The 18,948-nt window shown below is 44.1% G+C and overlaps 1 protein-coding gene across 1 annotated transcript in view; it reads left to right on the top strand.

Annotated features, from left to right (window-relative positions):
* Positions 1-18,948, top strand: part of KCNH5 (potassium voltage-gated channel subfamily H member 5) — a 197,333-nt gene that overhangs the window by 157,110 nt on the left and 21,275 nt on the right. The window contains exon 10 of the mRNA XM_083517418.1: positions 8,554-8,750. Within this exon, the coding sequence (XP_083373544.1) occupies positions 8,554-8,750 (197 nt within the window). The remainder of the gene's footprint in view (positions 1-8,553; positions 8,751-18,948) is intronic.

Below are 18,948 nucleotides of genomic sequence, written 5' to 3'. Positions count from 1 at the left end.
GCAGATAGCTGAGATGAGCCTGTTGACGACTCTTAACGACTGTAATAGGTCTTACAGGAAAAGGCAAGGGGTGAGAAGGTGAGAAATGGCTTAGTCATGTATAATGAGATAAGAATCCAATGTCTCTGTTCAGACCAGGTCTCTCCATGGTTTTAAGTTTGGTAATGAGTTGCAATTCAGCAGCTTCTCTTTCCAGTCTATTTCTGAAATTCCTTTGTAGTAAAACAGCTACTTTGAGATCTTGTATAGAATGTCCTGGGAGATTGAAGTGTTCTCCTACTGGTTTCTCTGTTTTGTGATTCTTGATGTCAGATTTATGTCCGTTTTGCTGCACAAAACAGCTTCGTTCCATCTTTCTTTCTTATAAAGTGGTAAAACTTGGCCCCGTTTAGCTTGTGATGGATTTGGTCAAGTTTGGAGCATCCATTTTCACCTGGGTGCCCCTCCAGATGTCTTCAACTGCAACTCCCTTCAGCTTCAGCTAGCATGGCCAATGGCCAGGGATGATGGGAGTTGTAGTCTGAAATGTCTGGAGAGCTGCAGGTTGGGAAAGGCTGGTCTAGGGTTTGGAAAAATGTTAAGGTTGGCTTCCTGGAAGAAACGTACTCTACTGCTGTCCTTCAGAGATATTTGGATCAGGGATAAGGAACCCATGGTCCTCCAGATGCTGTTGGACTACAACTCACATCATCCATAACCATTGGCCAGGCTGGCTGGGCTGATGGGAGCTGGAGACAATTTTAATCTCAAATGATATTCAAAAGGAAAGGGAGCAGCAACTGGACAGAAACGTCACAGCACAGACAATTTCTGTGGGTCTCCGCAGCTGATTTACTTTTGGACCTTGTCCTATAGCAAAGCAGCTTGTAAAATTCTGAATGCTTTTTTAAAAAAATTATATTTTTATTGGTTTACAAAAACAAAATAAGAAAACAAAGTTGTACATTCAAACTTCTTAATTACCTCTTAATTCCATTTGACTTCCCTCAGTTTGTCTGAACTTCCTTCATTTTATAACTTTTAACACAATCCTACTTATTGTTATTTATTCTGGTAGCTTCAATTTCATCGTTTAAACTTATTATTAGATTTTCACATCACAGAGCTTCCTTAAAACTTACAAACGTAATCTGGTTATCACTTAGTTTTTGCAAATATTGAATAAACTTCTCCCAATCTTCTGTAAATCTTTGATCTCGTCGATTCCAAATCCTTCCTGTCATTGTGTCCAATTCCGCATAGTCCATCATTTTGGCTCTCCAATCTTCTATCATAGGCAGCTCCTCTTGTTTCCATTTCTGGGCCATCAATATTCTTGCTGCAGTCACTGAGTATAAAAATAACTTCTTCTCTTTCTTGTTTATCTCATTCCCTGAAATACCTAGTAAAAACGCTTCTGGTTTCTTAGTAAATGTATATTTCAACATTTTCTTCAATTCATTATAAATCATTTCCCAGAAGCATTTTACCTTCTTACACTCCCACCACATATGAAAGAAAGTGCCTTCCTTTTCTTTACATTTCCAACATTTGTTACTTATCTTATACATTTTTGCTAACTTTACGGGGGTTATATACCATCGATACATCATCTTCATAGCATTTTCTTTTATAGCAGTACATGCAGTGAATCTTAAACCATCTTTCGTAAAATTCTGGATGCTGAGGGATGGGAGATAACAAGTGCCACAAAATCTCCTTGTTGCATTTGCATTTGCTACAGCAGACTCAACATGACTACCCATCTGGAGTTTGCCACCTTGCAATAACAGCAGACAGTAGACCAATCCCTATCCTCTACCCACAACTATTTGCATTGTTTGTCATGCCTGACACCAAATGAGTAGAGTACAATGCTTTGGAAAGTTCATTTGAAAAAGGTACCTATTCTAAGTCTTGTTCATCCTGTCCAAAAAGGAACTAGTTCCACTTCCACTTTGTCCTTTCCCAAAATGAACCAGATTAGTTAAAATTCATTTAGATGAACTTTTTAGTTCATTAAAAGGTCATGCGTCATCCCCTGTACCCAGCATTTGGAATTTTACAAATTTATTGCTAAAGGGTAGGATCCAAAAGTAAATAAGGGAACCACGTTCTTCCTATATTTTTACAGTGGTACCTCTGGTTACGTACTTAATTCGTTCTGGAGGTCCATTCTTAACCTGAAACTGTTCTTAACCTGAAGCACCACTGGAGCACGATTTCTGTTCTCATCCTGAAGCAAAGTTATTAACCCAAGGTACTATTTCTGGGTTAGCGGAGTCTGTAACCTGAAGTGTATGTAACCTGAAGGGTATGTAACCCGAGGTACCACTGTACTTCAAAAGCTGTTCCCGTTGGAAGAGAATTTCTTCCAGGGAAGATACAAGATATAACTCACACTCCTTTCTGGATTGCCTAGCAACAGTGATTAAATTACTAAGCAATTTTAGCAACAGCAGTGCTTCCATATCTGCCTAATAAACCGTAGAATATAGCCTCCACATTTTGTTTGCTAACTTTCTTTATAGGTGTGCCATTGACTTTTTCTAAATATAAAAAATGAAAATGAAAGCTAAGCGTCCTCCTGCTTTGGAAACAGGGAATGAAGATGAACTAGAAATAACTCAAAGTTCTGCTCCAAATGAACTTAATTCACCTTTAGTTCACCCAGGAATTATGGGAACTACTTTCAGGTGTAGTTTGGCAATTTTGTAACTAGTTCAGTGAACCGATGTGGCTTGGAGGGGGGCCATAGCACATGCTTTGGTGGCAGAAAATCCCAGATTCAATCCCTCGCGCATTGATGCAAAACAATCTTAGCTGGCAGAGCTGGGAAAAGTGCCTCCCCTGGGACCTTAGAGAGCCACTACCGTCCAGAACAGACAATACCAGCAGAGCGTAAGACATTTCTTTTATTGTTAACTTACAAAATTCAGGTCTGGGTTACCTTTGTGCAAAGTGATGTTTTCAGAGGGTTGGGTTTTTTTTTTTTAGGTCACAGTATGCCTAGAATATGATAGTGCAGTCGAACCAGTCTACCTTTCTCCAAAAGTAGTTGAAAGATGGCAAGTTCAGAAGAGGGCTTTGAACTGCTTACTCAGATGTTCCTTGAACACAAGATCATACAATGCTACCATCCCATCCCTCGGGACCCTACTGCTTTGGCAAGGATGTTCTTCTGACATACGTACAAGGTTCTAACAGCCAGGCAGATGTTTTGATCCTGCTTTGCTTAAAAGATGCCAGAACGTTATTGAAATCAAATAGCTCTGTGACTTCTGCATAAATAAACCTGTCTAGACGCTTGGATGATATCTGGTGAAGCTAACCATGAAGCTAATGCCCACCCTATTTTTTTGCAAGAAAAGGTGACGGGAGATCTATGTACATTCTATAACTGTGTTTTTATGCAGACCCATCTCCTTCTTTAAAGGGACGCGGGTGGCGCTGTGGGTTAAACCACAGAGTCTAGGACTTGCCGATCAGAAGGTCGGTGGTTCGAATCCCCGCGACGGGGTGAGCTCCAGTTGCTCGGTCCCTGCTCCTGCCAACCTAGCAGTTCGAAAGTACGTCAAAGTGCAAGTAGATAAATAGGTACCACTCCGGCGGGAAGGTAAATGGCGTTTCCGTGCGCTGCTCTGGTTCGCCAGAAGTGGCTTAGTCATGCTGGCCACATGACCCGGAAGCTGTACGCCGGCTCCTTCGGCCAATAAAGCGAGACGAGCGCCGCAACCCCAGAGTCGGCCACAACTGGACCTAATGGTCAGGGGTCCCTTTACCTTTACCTTTATCTCCTTCTTTGGCCTTTGGTCATATCCCCTTTTTAATTTGGATCCTGTTATTTCCTTAAATATAGGGAGTCCTGTTTTAGGGATGAAGAACCTGTGGCCCTCCATGTGCATTTGGATTCCTAACTCCCATTACTCTGTACCAGCATGGTCACCGGTCAGGGATGGTGAGATTAACATCTGGACGGTTACAGGTTCCTCATACCTGGGCTAGATGGCTAACAGGTGTCGTCCCAAAGTATGTTTTGAAGGCACCTTGCCTAAACTAAGTAAGTTTGGGTCTGGGAAGTGCCTTCTATAGAGCACCGTAGGCTCAACAATCAAAGGAATGCAGGACATGAATGAAGGCTTACAAAAGTTGCTTAGCAGAATCATACCAGTGTAAGTTATTGGTGAAGATGCTTATCTGATGTCAGGGAACTGACATCGGAGCCAGAGGCGGAGGGAAGGCTCTCAAATGATGCTGGAGAAGGGCCCAGCAGGGAGAGAGGCAGCTCAACAGATGGGGAAGCAAATCAGCGCAACACCAGGGCTAAAGGGGGGCTGATGGGGGAATCGGCGAGAGGGCTCCAGGACTCTTCATCAGCGGGGAGAGCACGGGTCCTCCACTACCCACGCCCTCCCTGCGCAGAAGACTTCCGCGCAGGGAGAGTAGGAGGAGACTTGGCGTCAAACAACTTTTAAGTTGGAAAAGGTTTAAGAAACGCCCACTGACGGATTCTGCTAGCGACTGAGGCAGCCACGAAGTGAAGGGCTGTCCAGACAGAAAGGTTTAACCAGGCAACATAGCCAGGAGAGGCGGCAACTTACGCACGAGCAACCCATACTCATTACATCTGAGTTAAAGAAACTTCTCTGTTGATCACCTGGAACCAATTTTTCCCTACCATGGGTGAGTAGGCAAGTGGCTGTTTACAAGCTTGGTTTCTTATAATCAATTTTCTGTTATTTAACTACACACACACACACAGAGTTTCTAGACAGATGCAGAAAACAGGAGTTACTTGCGAATAAGTGGCTTCACCTTTTAGTAAGCTTTGTTTTTCCGGATTTCTAAAGAAAAACATTCTACTACTGAGCAAGTACATCTTGAAACAGCACACCGTGCAAAGAAGAACATTTTAGCAGGTTTCGTTACGCCGCGGTTATGAGCAAGAAGAGCACTTAACCAACAGGAGAATAATTTTAACTACCATAAATAAATAAATGTTAAAGCAGTACACCATGTAAGCCATCCATTAGCAGCGCACTCAGCAAGACAGACATTGACTTTCTGCCATGTTGTTATCTAAAAAATCATTAGTGGGATTATTTTATTCCCAATTCCCTGTGTTCCTCCCCTCCCCCCCCAAAGCTATTAAATCCTTTCAAAAAGATCCATCTAGAATGTTCCTATAAAATGTATTATATCAGCAGTAGCTGCAAAGCCCACAAACAAATTTAAAGAACCCAAACAAATGCAGATTGATTTAGATTCATGAACCCTAGTATCCTTTTGCTGGGAATGAGCAGCAAAGTATTCTACCACCGCTATCATGTTAGCTAGTTCAATGCTGCAGCCTGGATGCTCCAGGAACAATCTCAGGCATCTTCAAACAGGGCTTGGAAGCACCCTACACTGCTGGGGGTTGGACTAAATGATAATAATAATATGATAATAATTTATTATTTACATCCCACTCATCTGGCTGGGTCATAGCTGTCAACTTTCAGATTTGAAAATAAGGGATCAGCAGCCTCAAAAATAAGGGATCAGCAGCCTCACCTGTCCCAGGGACAGTATACAAGATATTTAACAATTCCGGATAGCAGCGGGAAGCAGTGGGAAACGGCTCTGGAATAAGGGAATTTCCCACAAAAAAAGGGAAGGTTGACAGCTATGGGCTGGGCGGCTCCCGACAGATTAAAAACAGAACAGAACATCAAACATTAAAAAACCTCCCTAAACAGGGCTGCCTTCATATGTCTCATATGATGAGAAGCAGGGCTCATTCCCTCAGCGTTGCCAAAAGACCAGCTCTATCAGGAACCTCCTTCCCGCGAACTCTTTCCACGCCAGCTGTGGATTTTAAGAACTACAGTTTAAGAATTGGTGCCTGGCTTTGCTTTCTCCCCCCTCTTCATTCCTTCCTCCTTTCCCCCCTTGCATGTGTCTTTTTGGTTTTAAGTTCGTGGGACTATCTTGTTTTAACTGATTGTAGGCCAGCCACTCTGGGAGCCTTTCTGGCTGAAGAATGGGGTACGGGTGTTTCTAAATTCACTTAATCCATTAATTGGGCGACATTCCAAGCACCTGGAGGTTATCGGGAGACCGTCTGATACCAGGTTGAATTAAATGTCCTGCTTGCACAGTATGTTTAAAAGGGCTTTTAATAGTTATATAAGAAGAAAAAGGGATTTATCTCGAGCTACTGAAGTCTGAGGGTTTGGGGTTTTTTTTAAAAAAAAATGAGTCTGTAATAGCAGCCAAATTGACATAATCAACAGCAAAAACAGCTGCAGCAAGCTGTGAATACACACACTGTGTTGACATAGGCAGGGGAAATGTTATTTACTTACTGCACTGGTATCCTGCTTTTTCTCCAAAGAGCACAAAATGGTATGTTTCTCTCCCCGTTTTCATTGTATCATCACAACAACCTTGCTGGGTAGGGTAGGCTGTGAGACAGTGAGTTGCTCAAGGTCACTCCTTGGAAAAGCCACTGATTGGAGATGGGGGGTGCCCAGGCCTTGGTGGGGACAAGTGTGCCCCCCATAGCTTTCTGTATGGCCCTTGGGACTCCCCAATCGCGCATGCCCAAAGCGCAAATTAGTGTTTCTGTGCATGTGCGAGCGCCGAAACCCAGAAGTAATCCATTCCGGTACTTCTGGGCTTGGCGTGGTGCGCAACCCAAAAATGCGGAACCTGAAGCGTCTGTAACCCAAGGTATGACTGTAGTCAGCATGACCTTGATAGAAAGAGATAAGAGAACCAGTTTAAGCCAGCTGTACTCACCCTATTCATACACAGATATACCCTTAGATCTTGTGAATGAAAAGACAATGGGGAGGCTTTTCCATTTTCCTTTGACCTTGCAGAGAAAACATTTGGTCAGTTTGGGAGCCAAAACGGCTCCAGGACTGCTTTCCTGTGCTGCTTCGGACATGTGGTTTGTATATTTATGTACATGTTTGCTTGGTACATTTATGAACATTTATTATATATATAAGACCTTAATTTATTTATTTCAGTCTGGAGGCAGTAATTCTTCTGAATACCAATTGCTGGAAACAATTGCAGGAGGGAAGAGAGTTCTCGAACTCAGGTCCTGCTGGAGAGGGTTTTCCACAGGCATTTAGATGACTACTGTAAGAACAAGATGCTGGACTAGTTGGACAATTGACCTGGTCCAGCATCTCTTCTGAAGTTCTTATTTTCTTGTGCAAGGAAAAAGGATCCGGGAATGGGTGTGGCTTGCAGCTGAGTGAGGAGTGTCCTTGCATAGCCTAGATTTTGCCCTAGGCTTCCAGATATGTTTCCCTGTAGCGCTAAAAACCCCACGAGACAGAATGTTCTTTGAATCTAGATTCTTCCCTTGCGTGACCCAGGGGAGGAGAACCCTGTCGTAGTGTCCCTTTCTTCGGGATGTTGTAGGTTTTAACACCAAAACCAAAAGCTGTGGCACGGCGGTGCTTTTTCTTTCCTTGGTTTCCCTTGCGTACAAATGAGGACCCATCATTTCCCTTTTGGCAGGCGCCTAATTAAAAGGAGGGTGGGGATATAACAGATGCCTTCTCTGCAGTTTGCCACTCCGCACAACTTTGGAACAGTGGCTATTTTTAATGTAGCAGTTGGTGAATTAAATGAGGTGAAACCTATTCTGGTTTCTGCAAGAAGCTCCCATAAATATTTATTTTCAGGGCTGTGCGCATTCTATGTATCTTTAGAATAGCTGTGGATGTGTCAGGTCCAATATATGCCAGCATCTCTGGATTAATGCAAATATTTTCTTAACCCTGGGCCTCAGCCCAGTATACCTGAAGGAGCATCTCCACCCCCATTGTTCAACCTGGACACTGAGGTCCAGCGCCGAGAGCCTTCTGGCGGTTCCCTCACTGCAAGAAGCGAAGTTACAGGGAACCAGGCAGAGGGCCTTCTCAGTAGTGGCTCCTGCCCTGTGGAACGCCCTCCCATCAGATGTCAAAGAAATAAACAGCTATCTGATGTTTAGAAGACATCTGAAGGCAGCCCTGTATAGGGAAGTTTTTAAATGACTGACGTTTTAATGTATTTTTAATCTCCTGTTGGGAGCCACCCAGAGTGGCTGGGGAAGCCCAGCCAGATACGATACGATAATCTTTATTGTCATTGTCTCATACAGAACAAAACTGAAAAAAATCTACATCAGACATTCAAAAACCAACAAGCCTGCTATCCCAGCTATCCCAGCCTGGTTAGCCCCCTAAAAACTCTGATACCCCATAATTAAATACAGTATATTCCCATAGAGACTACCTTAGTGGGTAATAATAATAATAATAATAATAATAATAATGTTGAAGTCACAACTGTCCCGCTCCACTCTGCAGAGGTGTTGTAAAAGTGCCTCTGCTCCCCCTTCCAAAGTGGCTAAAATCAGGGTGCAAAGGGGAGATCCCCCCCTGAACCCAGGTTCTCACCTTCAACCCTTTATTTCTTCCTCTTCTTCTGACCGATCCTGCCAGTCCAAACCCGATTCCAACAGCTCTGTGGGGCTCTGACACCAGGCATGTTTTAACTGAACTTTCCCTGCTGCTTTCCCAGGTAAAGGTGATGTGTTTGGGGACATCTTCTGGAAGGAGACCACTCTGGCCCACGCATGCGCCAATGTGCGGGCCCTGACCTACTGCGATTTGCACATTATCAAGCGGGAAGCCTTGCTGAAAGTCCTGGACTTTTATACAGCTTTTGCAAACTCCTTCTCCAGGAATCTCACGCTCACCTGCAATCTGAGGAAACGGGTAAGATATCGTCGTTTTGATTTTGATGGTTAGGCATTCATTTACGGATCACATGTGTCTCAAGGAAATTTGCCAACCTATGATAAGACAGCTAAGAATACTATTGAAAACACGAATGCAACACACAGTCAAGATAGGTTTAATGCAAATGCAATGCAAAATGAACACTTAAGGCCAGTGGCGTAGCGTGGGTTGCCAGCACCCGGGGCAAGGCAAGTAATTTGCGCCCCCTAACCCGTGGATTTTAGCACTCGAGTCTCTTCCACTAGAGCTGCGAGTGCGTGCGCCCCCCAATGTTGCGCCCGGTGCGGCCGGCCCCCCCTGACCCCCCCCCACGCTACACCACTGCTTAAGGCACATATATTTTCACCTAGCAGGAGAAAATGTGTTGGGGGTGTGTGTCTTCAATTGTTTCTGGAAAGCACAAATCATGGGTGTGTCTCCTAACTCAACGGAGAAGCTATTCCATAAAACAGAGGCAGCCCCAATGAATGTGTTTTTCTGGGTTACTCTGGAGCAGGTTTTTGATATTTCAAGAATTTTTAATAAAATGTGTCCTGAGAGCATGATGCAGAATGGTCCTCTGAGTTGTAATTTGGTGAAGGCACTAAGATTAGACAGCCTGCAATCCCATAATCATGTCACAGAGGATGATTTTGTATTAGACACAGCATCCTAAGTATCATAGTTTCTACGACTACTACTTTTAAAGCAAGTTTCTAGTCCTTAGGATGACAAAGATAGAGCTGCAAGTGTGTGGCAATGTCTAAACACCCCAGAAGCTATCCTGCCCAGGAGAGAATATCTAGATCTTTAGTAGCTTCTATTGTTTTTAGAGCTCATGATGATTAAAAACTGCAGAATGAGTTATCCAAAATAAATAAGGACTGCCTCCTTGACAACAGTCAAGGAGCAAATTAACTTGGAAGACAGTTGGGTTTTTGTTTTGCTTTGTTTTTTGCTTGTTTGTTTTTAAAGATTTTATTTGCTTTTTTATTTAATCATGTCATCAATGCATACAGTGTTACAATCAAGTACAAGGTAATAAGGGGGGGGGGACTTTAAAGACAGTTAAGATTCCAGGCAGAATCCCAACACAACCAGGAAGCCTTGCATAGGTGCTTCTTTCCCAGGGAGATCCTGGGAATAATACCAGTGGGTGGGGCCAGTCCAGAACCTGAGAACCAATAATACCAGTGGGTGGGGCCAGTCCAGAACTTGAGGAGGGCAACCAAAATGGTCAAAGGCCTGGGAACGATGCCTTATGAGGAACGGCTAAGGGAGCTGGGCATGTTTAGCCTGGAGAAGAGGAGCTTAAGGGGTGATATGATAGCCATGTTCAAATATATAAAAGGATGTCACATAGAGGAGGGAGAAAGGTTGTTTTCTGCTGCTCCAGAGAAGCGGACACGGAGCAATGGATCCAAACTACAAGAAAGAAGATTCCACCTAAACATTAGGAAGAACTTCCTGACAGTAAGAGCTGTTTGACAGTGGAATTTGCTGCCAAGGAGTGTGGTGGAGTCTCCTACTTTGGAGGTCTTTAAGCAGAGGCTTGACAACCATATGTCAGGAGTGCTCTGATGGTGTTTCCTGCTTGGCAGGGGGTTGGACTCGATGGCCCTTGTGGTCTCTTCCAACTCTATGATTCTATGATTCTATGAACACATTACTGCCCAGGCATGTGCTCTCAACCACAGTCCTTGTAGCGCATTGCATGGTGGTAGCTCTGCAGAGAACTGATGGCTTCCTATAAGAAAGATGCACATGGCCGGATGCTATGGGGGGAGGAAGATCAAAGGTCACAAATGAGTTTGAAACAGCCCTTCGGCTTTTTGTCTGTTTGCCTCTAGCTTATCTGGGGATCATGCAACCCAAATCTTTATACCTACGGGACCGCCTCTCCTGGTATGCCCCACGAAGGACATTAAGGTCCACAAATGAGAACATTTTGGAGGTCCCAAGTCACAAGGTGGATAGATTGGTCTCAACTAGGGCCAGGGCCTTTTCAGTACTGGCCCCGACTTGGTGAACGCTCTGTCACAAGCGACTAGGGCCTTGCGGGACTTGACATCTTTCCGCAGGGCCTGCAAGACAGAGCTGTTCCGCCTGGCCTTTGGTTTGGACTCAGTCTGACCCTTATGTTTCCCTCCCCTTATGGTTTTGATATATGGGCTACTTTTAAAATGAGGCTGTGTTTTAAATTGCATTTTAAGCTTAAATTGGGTTTTTTTGGGTGTCCCCCCCATTTACTGTAATTTGACTGGTGTTAGCTGCCCTGAGCCTGGCTCTGGCCGGGGAGGGTGGGGTATAAATAAAATTTATTATTATTATTATTAGACAGGGTGAGGCCTTTAAAATAGGCCCTGTGGATACAGAGTATACATGTTCCATGGGGCCTCTTTTGAAAGACTCACCCTGTATAAGAACACGTGTTTCTTTATACCCTTGAATAGGCTCAGAGCTGCCTTAAGAACAGAGAGTGTGTCAAAAAGGGTGCCTTCCTGTTTATTTTGTAGTCAAGCCGCAGATCTCCCTGTCAATTAGCCTCCGTGGAAATAATACAATATCTACACATGAATTAGCTATTAACGATATGCCTTTGGGACTGGGTTCAGAGATGCCTTCATTTTTATGCAGCTGGAGGGGGGGAGCGAAAGTTCTTTTTTTTATGTGGGTGTTCCTAAAACCATATTAATGAAGGTCATATAAATGTTATCTGCATGAAGAAATCTCATAATTGTGATGAATAGATTTATGGAGCATTAACTCTGGCGCTTTTATGGCTGGAATGAATTTTTCTCTTCTCTGTAGCTCTACTTTTTTATCATGAGATAAAGAAGTTTGTAGCAGGCAAAACAAAACCAAACAAAAATATTATAGTACGCTGTAATGCAATCCCCATATTAATACACAGATAGTATCGGTGGTACGTGTGAATTAACGTCTGCAGAGCACTAGGTGTAATTCCAAAAAGGTGGAAGATATTGGCAAAACCTGTTGCTGTTTCGCAACTTTCTGACTAGTTGCAGGACCTTAGCCAGACCTAGCAGAGAAAACACAGAATTCACAGAAGCAATTGGCAACTTGGCTGCAGACAGGATAGACAAAGCAGGAACCAGGAACTTGTAGTTAGGGGTTTATTATATACAGTGGACTATTTACAGGAACAGAACAGAACACGGATCTTTAACTTGCTCTCTCATACACGACTCACAACTCCTGAACTCAAACTCGTACACTGACACATTCCAGTTAGTGGGCCATTAATCATTATTCCCATGAGAGAGCTTGACCAATCAGGGAGCTGTCTCCATGCCTCTGTATCACCGGGCAAACTTACTCCTTCACATTGCCTTGGCTGTCAGCCAAACCCTTATTGACTCTGTGTGTGTAGCTGCACGTATACAGATTCCCAACAGAAGAACCATACCATCCATTAAGTATAGGGTCACTTCCTCTAGATTACTGGAGGTCGTGGACTCATGGGCTTGTGGGACTATACCACCAGTAGTGTTGTAATGGTTAGAGTGTTGGACTGTGACTTGAGAGACCAGGGTTCGAATTCCCACTCAGCCAACCCTATCTGACAGGGTTGTCATGAGGCTGAAATGGGGGCTTGGAGAATCATGAGCTCTTGGGAGAAAAAGGTCGGATATAAATGTAAGAAATAAACAAATGGCCTGATCCAAAGTGGGTTGCAGAAGGAGCACCATGGGAAAAGATTCAGAAAGTGGTCCCCAAACGCGTGCTTGGGTGAGAAGAGTGGATCCTGGGTCAGAAATGTCAGGTGACGACTTCTCCAGATGTCATTGGACTACAGCTCCCATCAATCCCAACCGCCATGGCCAAGGCGAGGAGCGATGGAAGTTGAATAGTCCACCTTCATTCTAATGTCTCAAACAAAAGTTTGCATATCTGCATTTTACCTCACCCCGCCTCCTTGAAAGACAGCCTTGCAGCCTGAACGTGTGTGCCACATTTAATTCCAATATTTTGATCTTCAATGTAGTGGTCAGACTGGAAACTAACAAACCAAGAAGTTTACAAGCAGGGCTCCGGAAGAACCAAAGGCCTCAATTAGGCCAACAAGCAAGCGCTAATAGCTTTGCAATCAGCTTCATTGGATTGCCATGAGTTCCAATGTTATGAGAGAGAGAGAGAGAGAAACTTTTCTCTACTTACTCTCTCCATGCCATGCATGAGTCTATGGACCTTGATCATGCCTAGGTAAAGGTTGTTGTTTAGTTGTTTAGTTATGTCCGACTCTTCGTGACCCCATAGACCAGAGCACGCTAGGCACTCCTGTCTTCCACTGCCTCCCGCAGTTTGGTCAGACTCATGCTGGTAGCTTCGAGAACACTGTCCAACCATCTCGTCCTCTGTCGTCCCCTTCTCCTTGTGCCCTCCATCTTTCCCAACATCAGGGTCTTTTCCAGGGAGTCTTCTCTTCTCATGAGGTGGCCAAAGTCTTGGAGCCTCAGCTTCATGATCTGTCCTTCCAGTGAGCACTCAGGGCTGATTTCCTTCAGAATGGATCTGTTTGATCTTCTTGCAGTCCATGGGACTCTCAAGAGTTTCCTCCAGCACCAGAATTCAAAAGCATCAATTCTTTGGCGATCAGCCTTCTTGATGGTCCAGCTCTCACTTCCATGCATCACTACTGGGTAAAGGTACCCCTGACCATTAGGTCCAGTAGTGGACGACTCTGGGGTTGCGTGCTCATCTCGCTCTATAGGCCGAGGGAGCCTACTCTTTAGCTAAAAAGTCCCAAATGCTGCAACCTTTCTTAATGGGGCAGTCTCTTGATGGCTTTGCCTGCCCTTTCCCAACTCTGCAGTATCCTTTTTGAGGTGAGGCTGCCAGAACCGCACACAGTACAGTGGTACCTCTGGTTGCGAATGGGATCCATTCCACAGCCCCGTTCGCAACCTGAAAGGAACGCAACCCGCGTCTGCGCACACGCGGGTTACGATTCGCCGCTTCTGTGCATGCGCGTGATGTCATTTTGCGTGTCTGCGCATGCGCAAGTGGTGAAACCCAGAAGTAACTCTTTCTGGTACTTCAGTTTTACCACGGGACATAACCTGAAAGAACATAACCTGAACCAAACGTAACAAGAGGTATGACTGTATTCTAAATGTGGTTGCACCCTAGATTTGCATAACATCATTAGGATATCAGCCATTTTATTTTTTATTCCAGCATTGCAGGGGGCTGGACTAGATGACCCTTGGGTCCCTCCCAACTGTAAGATTCCATGATTTTCAGTTCCATCCCTAACGATCCCTTTCCTAACGATCCCTAGCATGGGACCTGCTCAGACAATATGGAGATTAGTGTATACCTATGGTCTGCCTTCATATAACCATCTGCTTCCTGAGCTTAGACCTGGGCCCTTAGAGAGATGGAAAATCAGGGGAGGCGAGAGACATCATATGGCTTTTACAATTTTTTTCTGAGGGCTAAGGTTCCTCCGTTCTTCCACAAGCTCATTTTGGCTGCGTATGTCGCTACGCAGCACCATTAGCTTGTTTTTGGAACTAGCACACCTCGCCACCTGCATTCTAGTAGTCGTGTCTCTGCAACATCAAATTAGCTCCAGTATGATTTCTCTTGTGATTCTTTTGCAGCTTGCTGCACAAGGCAAGAGCACGTAATGACAAAATAAATTACACACTGCATTTTTTTATTTTTTAGTTCAAACGATGGCAAAGAGACTCTGCCGAACAGGAACAATAGAAACGCTGGCTGGTTTCTCAGCTCTGGTTTGACTGTGCCCATCTTGGGGGGAAAGATTCAGTGACATGTTCGAGACCTGCCTGACTTTGAGGCCTTTCCAGGGACCCAATTTGCTACTGTCAATATTTTTGTTCTCAAACAGTTGTTTGCTCTTACAGCTGTTAGAGATAAGGACTGGAAACATGTGCAGTGCTATTTTTATTTTATTATTATTATTATTATTATCATCATCATTGTAATGAATATAGGGGTTGCTCGTGCGTAAGTTGCCGCCACTCCTGGCTATGTTGCCTTGTTAAACCTTTTCTGTCTGGACAGCCCTTCACTACGTGGCTGCCTCAGTCGCTAGCAGAATCCGTCAGTGGGCGTTTCTTAAACCTTTTCCAGCATAAAAGCTGTTTGACGCCAAGTCTCCTCCTACTCTCCCTGCGCGGAAGTCTTCTGCGCAGGGAGGGTGTGGGTAGTGGAGGACCCGTGCTCTCCTCGCTGGTGTCCGGCGAGGAGTCCTGGAGCCCTCTCGCCGATTCCCCCATCTGCCCCCCTTTATCCCTGGTGTTGCGCTGATTTCCTTCCCCAGCTGATGAGCTGCCTCTCTCCCTGCTGGGTCCCTCTCCAGCATCACTTGAGAGCCTTCCCTCCGCCTCTGGCTCCGATGTCAGTTCCCTGACAATCATCATCATCATCATTATTATTGTTGTTATTATTATTGGATGTTTTTAAAGTTTGATGTTCTATTGTGCTTTTAATTCTGTTGGGAGCCACCCAGAGTGGCTGGGGAAACCCAGCCAGATGGGCAGGGTATAAATAAATTTATTATTATTATTATTATTATTATTATTATTATTATTAGCCACCCATCTGACTGGGTTGCGCCAGCCACTCTGGGCAGCTCTCAACAGAATATTAAAAACACAATAAAACACCAGCCATTTAAAACTTCCCTATCAGAGGTAGCATTATTATCAATTTATGATGGGCTGGAAGGTTCACAGGCTACGAAGGACTTGCTCACATATTTATTGACAGCTGCACAAGTTATTATATTTAGGAAGTGGAAGGGGCAAGCAGAATATAAAATGGTATAAAGAGGTGTGGGATTAATTATAAATAAACATGTGCCATTAAGACAGGACATATGCAGGAGAAATGATTTTGAGGAGATATGGAGGGTGTTTGTAGAATTTGTACAGTTAAAACAGAAAGGGGTCAAACCATCGCAAGAGGCGTTGAAATTTCTGGAGGTTGGATAGTTACAATGGAATGATATTGGTGGTGGGGTGCACATTTTTATTCTTATTCATTTATTACTATTACTTTGTCAAAATAAAATAAATAAAATTTAACAGTAAAGCGAGATGAGCGCCGCAACCCCAGAGTCGTCGCGACGGGACTTAACAGTCAGGGGTCCCTTTACCTTTAAGTTATTGACCTTCGGGGGGGGAGGGGAAGTTGTTTATCTTTGGGGGGGGGGAGCCGAAGTTGACTTATTTTAGGAGAGGGAAATCGCTCACCTAAAACAATGATACGGCCTCGGTCCTGTATACCTGAAGACACCGAGATCCAGCGCTGAGGGCCTTCTGGCGGTTCCCTCATTGCGAGGTTACAGGGAGCCAGCCAGAGGGCCTTCTCGGTAGTGGCGCCCGCCCTGTGGAACGCCCTCCCTTCAGATGTGAAGGAAATAAGCAGCTATCCTATCTTTAAAAGACATCTGAAGGCAGCCCTGTTCAGGGAAGTTTTTAATATTTAATGCTGTACTGTTTTTAACACTTGATTGGGAGCCGCCCAGAGTGGCTGGGGAAACTCAGCCAGATGGGCGGGGTATAAATAATAAATTATTATTATTATTATTATTATTATTATTATTATTATTATTATTATTATTATTATTATTATTGCGATGCAGTGCTGACGACTACTTTCGTTTTCTATACCATTTGACGCTACAGACTAACACAGGGGCAGAGGAAGGGGACAGGGAATTTCCTTGCATTGCTTTTCACTTCCGCCAATATAGAGGGTCCCGTGATCGACCACGGTCAACACTGATTGTCCGGGGATAGATCTGTTGATCATGGTCGACCAGTTGGACATCCCTGTTGTACTACAATTCCCACCAACCCCAGCTTGCATGGACAATGGCCAGGGCCCCTGAATGTTGGAGGGGAGCATGTTGACTGCCCATGTTCCAGAGACAGATGAAGCGAAAGAGAAGCTGCTGAATTGCAACTCATTACCAAACTTAAAACCATGGAGAGACCTGGTCTGAACAAAGACATTGGATTCTTATCTCATTATACATGACTAAGCCATTTTTCACCTTCTCACCCCTTGCCTTTTCCTGTAAGACCTATTACAGTCGTTAAGAGTTGTCAACAGGCTCATCTCAGCTATCTGCCAATCTCCCATTCCCACCACCCTTCTGAGTAATACCCCTCCCCACCTTCTCACTATATAGAAGGATCTGGCAACTTCTGTTTCAGTGTATCTGAAGAAGTGTGCATGCACACGAAAGCTCATACCAAGAACTAACTTAGTTGGTCTTTAAGGTGCTACTGGAAGGAATTTTTTTATTTTGACCATGTTCCAGAGAATGTATTTTTCAGGCAAGTGAGCTACTGCAGGCGCAGTTCTCCTTGATTATGGAGAAGCGATATTTGACAAGAATCAATGTTGTTTCATTTTTGCTCACCTCTCAGCAGCCCTTGAAGGATTTTTTTTAATGTTCTAAAATGTCATTGTTTTCAGCGCACAGTGCTTGGGGGGATGTCTTTATTTGAGTCTCAGTTATTGCCAAGTCCCTTCTCTGCCATCCAGTTTGCTCCTGGTGATTAACCTTTGCAAAGCATGTGTGGGTCTTCGTTAACTACTGAAAAAAAGAAAAGCATCATGATTGTGATTGTTAATTATTTACATAGAGCCGCCCAGGGGCACAGTGCTGCCAATAAAAGAGATCCTTTGTAAGAGCAACAAAGTGAGTTGCATCTGCGAGCCGTAGTATTTAAAGCTGCAGGCTTGAAGGGCTTAACTGGCAAATTATTTATTTACTTGCAGTTTTCTTCCCCTGCTGTTTTAGCTGCCGTCCCCAAAGGCAGCTCACAATAACCAATAATGAGACAGTCCCTGCTGTGGGGTTTGCATTCCAAAAGACATGACAAGAAAGGAAAAGGGGTTGGGAGGGAAAAGGAAAAAAAGCAAATTTGGGCACAAGTTCTTCGTTACAAAGTTCTGGTAAGTGTTCTTTCTGACAAGGTTGTGTGCAGAAAGCTCTCTGCGGTGCTTCGTGTCACGGTTCTCTCTTCCTTGTCATATGCTAGAGCTGTAACTCTGTGGGGATGTGCATAAAACTAGGATAGGATATACTGTATTTTTCTGTGTATAAGACGATCCCTATTTTTTCAGCCCAAAGTTAAGAAATAAATACGTAATCACAACATTCTGTGTATAAGACAATTCCCAATTTTAAACTTAAATTTTTTTAGGGGAAATATAGTCTTATACATGGCAAAATACAGTTATTTCTTAGATATTATCTTTCCCAACTCACGTTTGCGAGTTCAGCAGAGTACATCACTTTGTCAGCAAAAATAAGGGAGCTGTTGATATGCTAGCTTTAGCCTTTTAATTTAAGTAATCCAGGATGCTTTGCTGCAGACTGGGTTTCCTGTTCTTTCTATCCCTTAGAAAAATAAAAACGTGAAACAGTCTTGTTATAAGTAAAGGCAGATTCACTCGCTCAGTGTCACAGTAGCAGTCTTGAGGCAGGCTTAAAATGTAGTTACAGAAATATAGTTTAGATTAGGATTGGGGTCTGAGCTGTGACTCAGACTCAACACATGTCCTAGAATCATAGAATCATAGAGTTGGAAGAGACCACAAGGGCCATCGAGTCCAGCCCCCTGCCAAGCAGGAAACACAATCAGAGCACTCCTGACATATGGTTGTCAAGCCTCTGCTTAAAGACCTCCAAAGCAGGAGACTCCACCACACTCCTTGGCAGCAAATTCCACTGTCAAACAGCTCTTACTGTCAGGAAGTTCTTCCTAATGTTTAGGTGGAATCTTCTTTCTTGTAGTTTGGATCCATTGCTCCGTGTCCGCTTCTCTGGAGCAGCAGAAAACAACCTTTCTCCCTCCTCTATGTGACATCCTTTTATATATTTGAACATGGCTATCATATCACCCCTTAACCTCCTCTTCTCCAGGCTAAACATGCCCAGCTCCCTTAGCCGTTCCTCATAAGGCATCGTTTCCAGGCCTTTGACCATTTTGGTTGCCCTCCTCTGGACACGTTCCAGTTTGTCAGTGTCCTTCTTGAATTGTGGTGCCCAGAACTGGACACAGTACTCCAGGTGAGGTCTGACCAGAGCAGAATACAGTGGCACCATTACTCCCCTTGATCTAGATGCTATACTCTACATCCTACATCCCTAGTCATTGATGGAGCATCAAAGAGAACA

This window comes from Podarcis liolepis (genome assembly GCF_965112155.1).
Source record: "Podarcis liolepis genome assembly, chromosome: 1".
NCBI lineage: Eukaryota > Metazoa > Chordata > Lepidosauria > Squamata > Lacertidae > Podarcis > Podarcis liolepis.
This window is presented reverse-complemented; position numbering and strand designations above follow the sequence as displayed.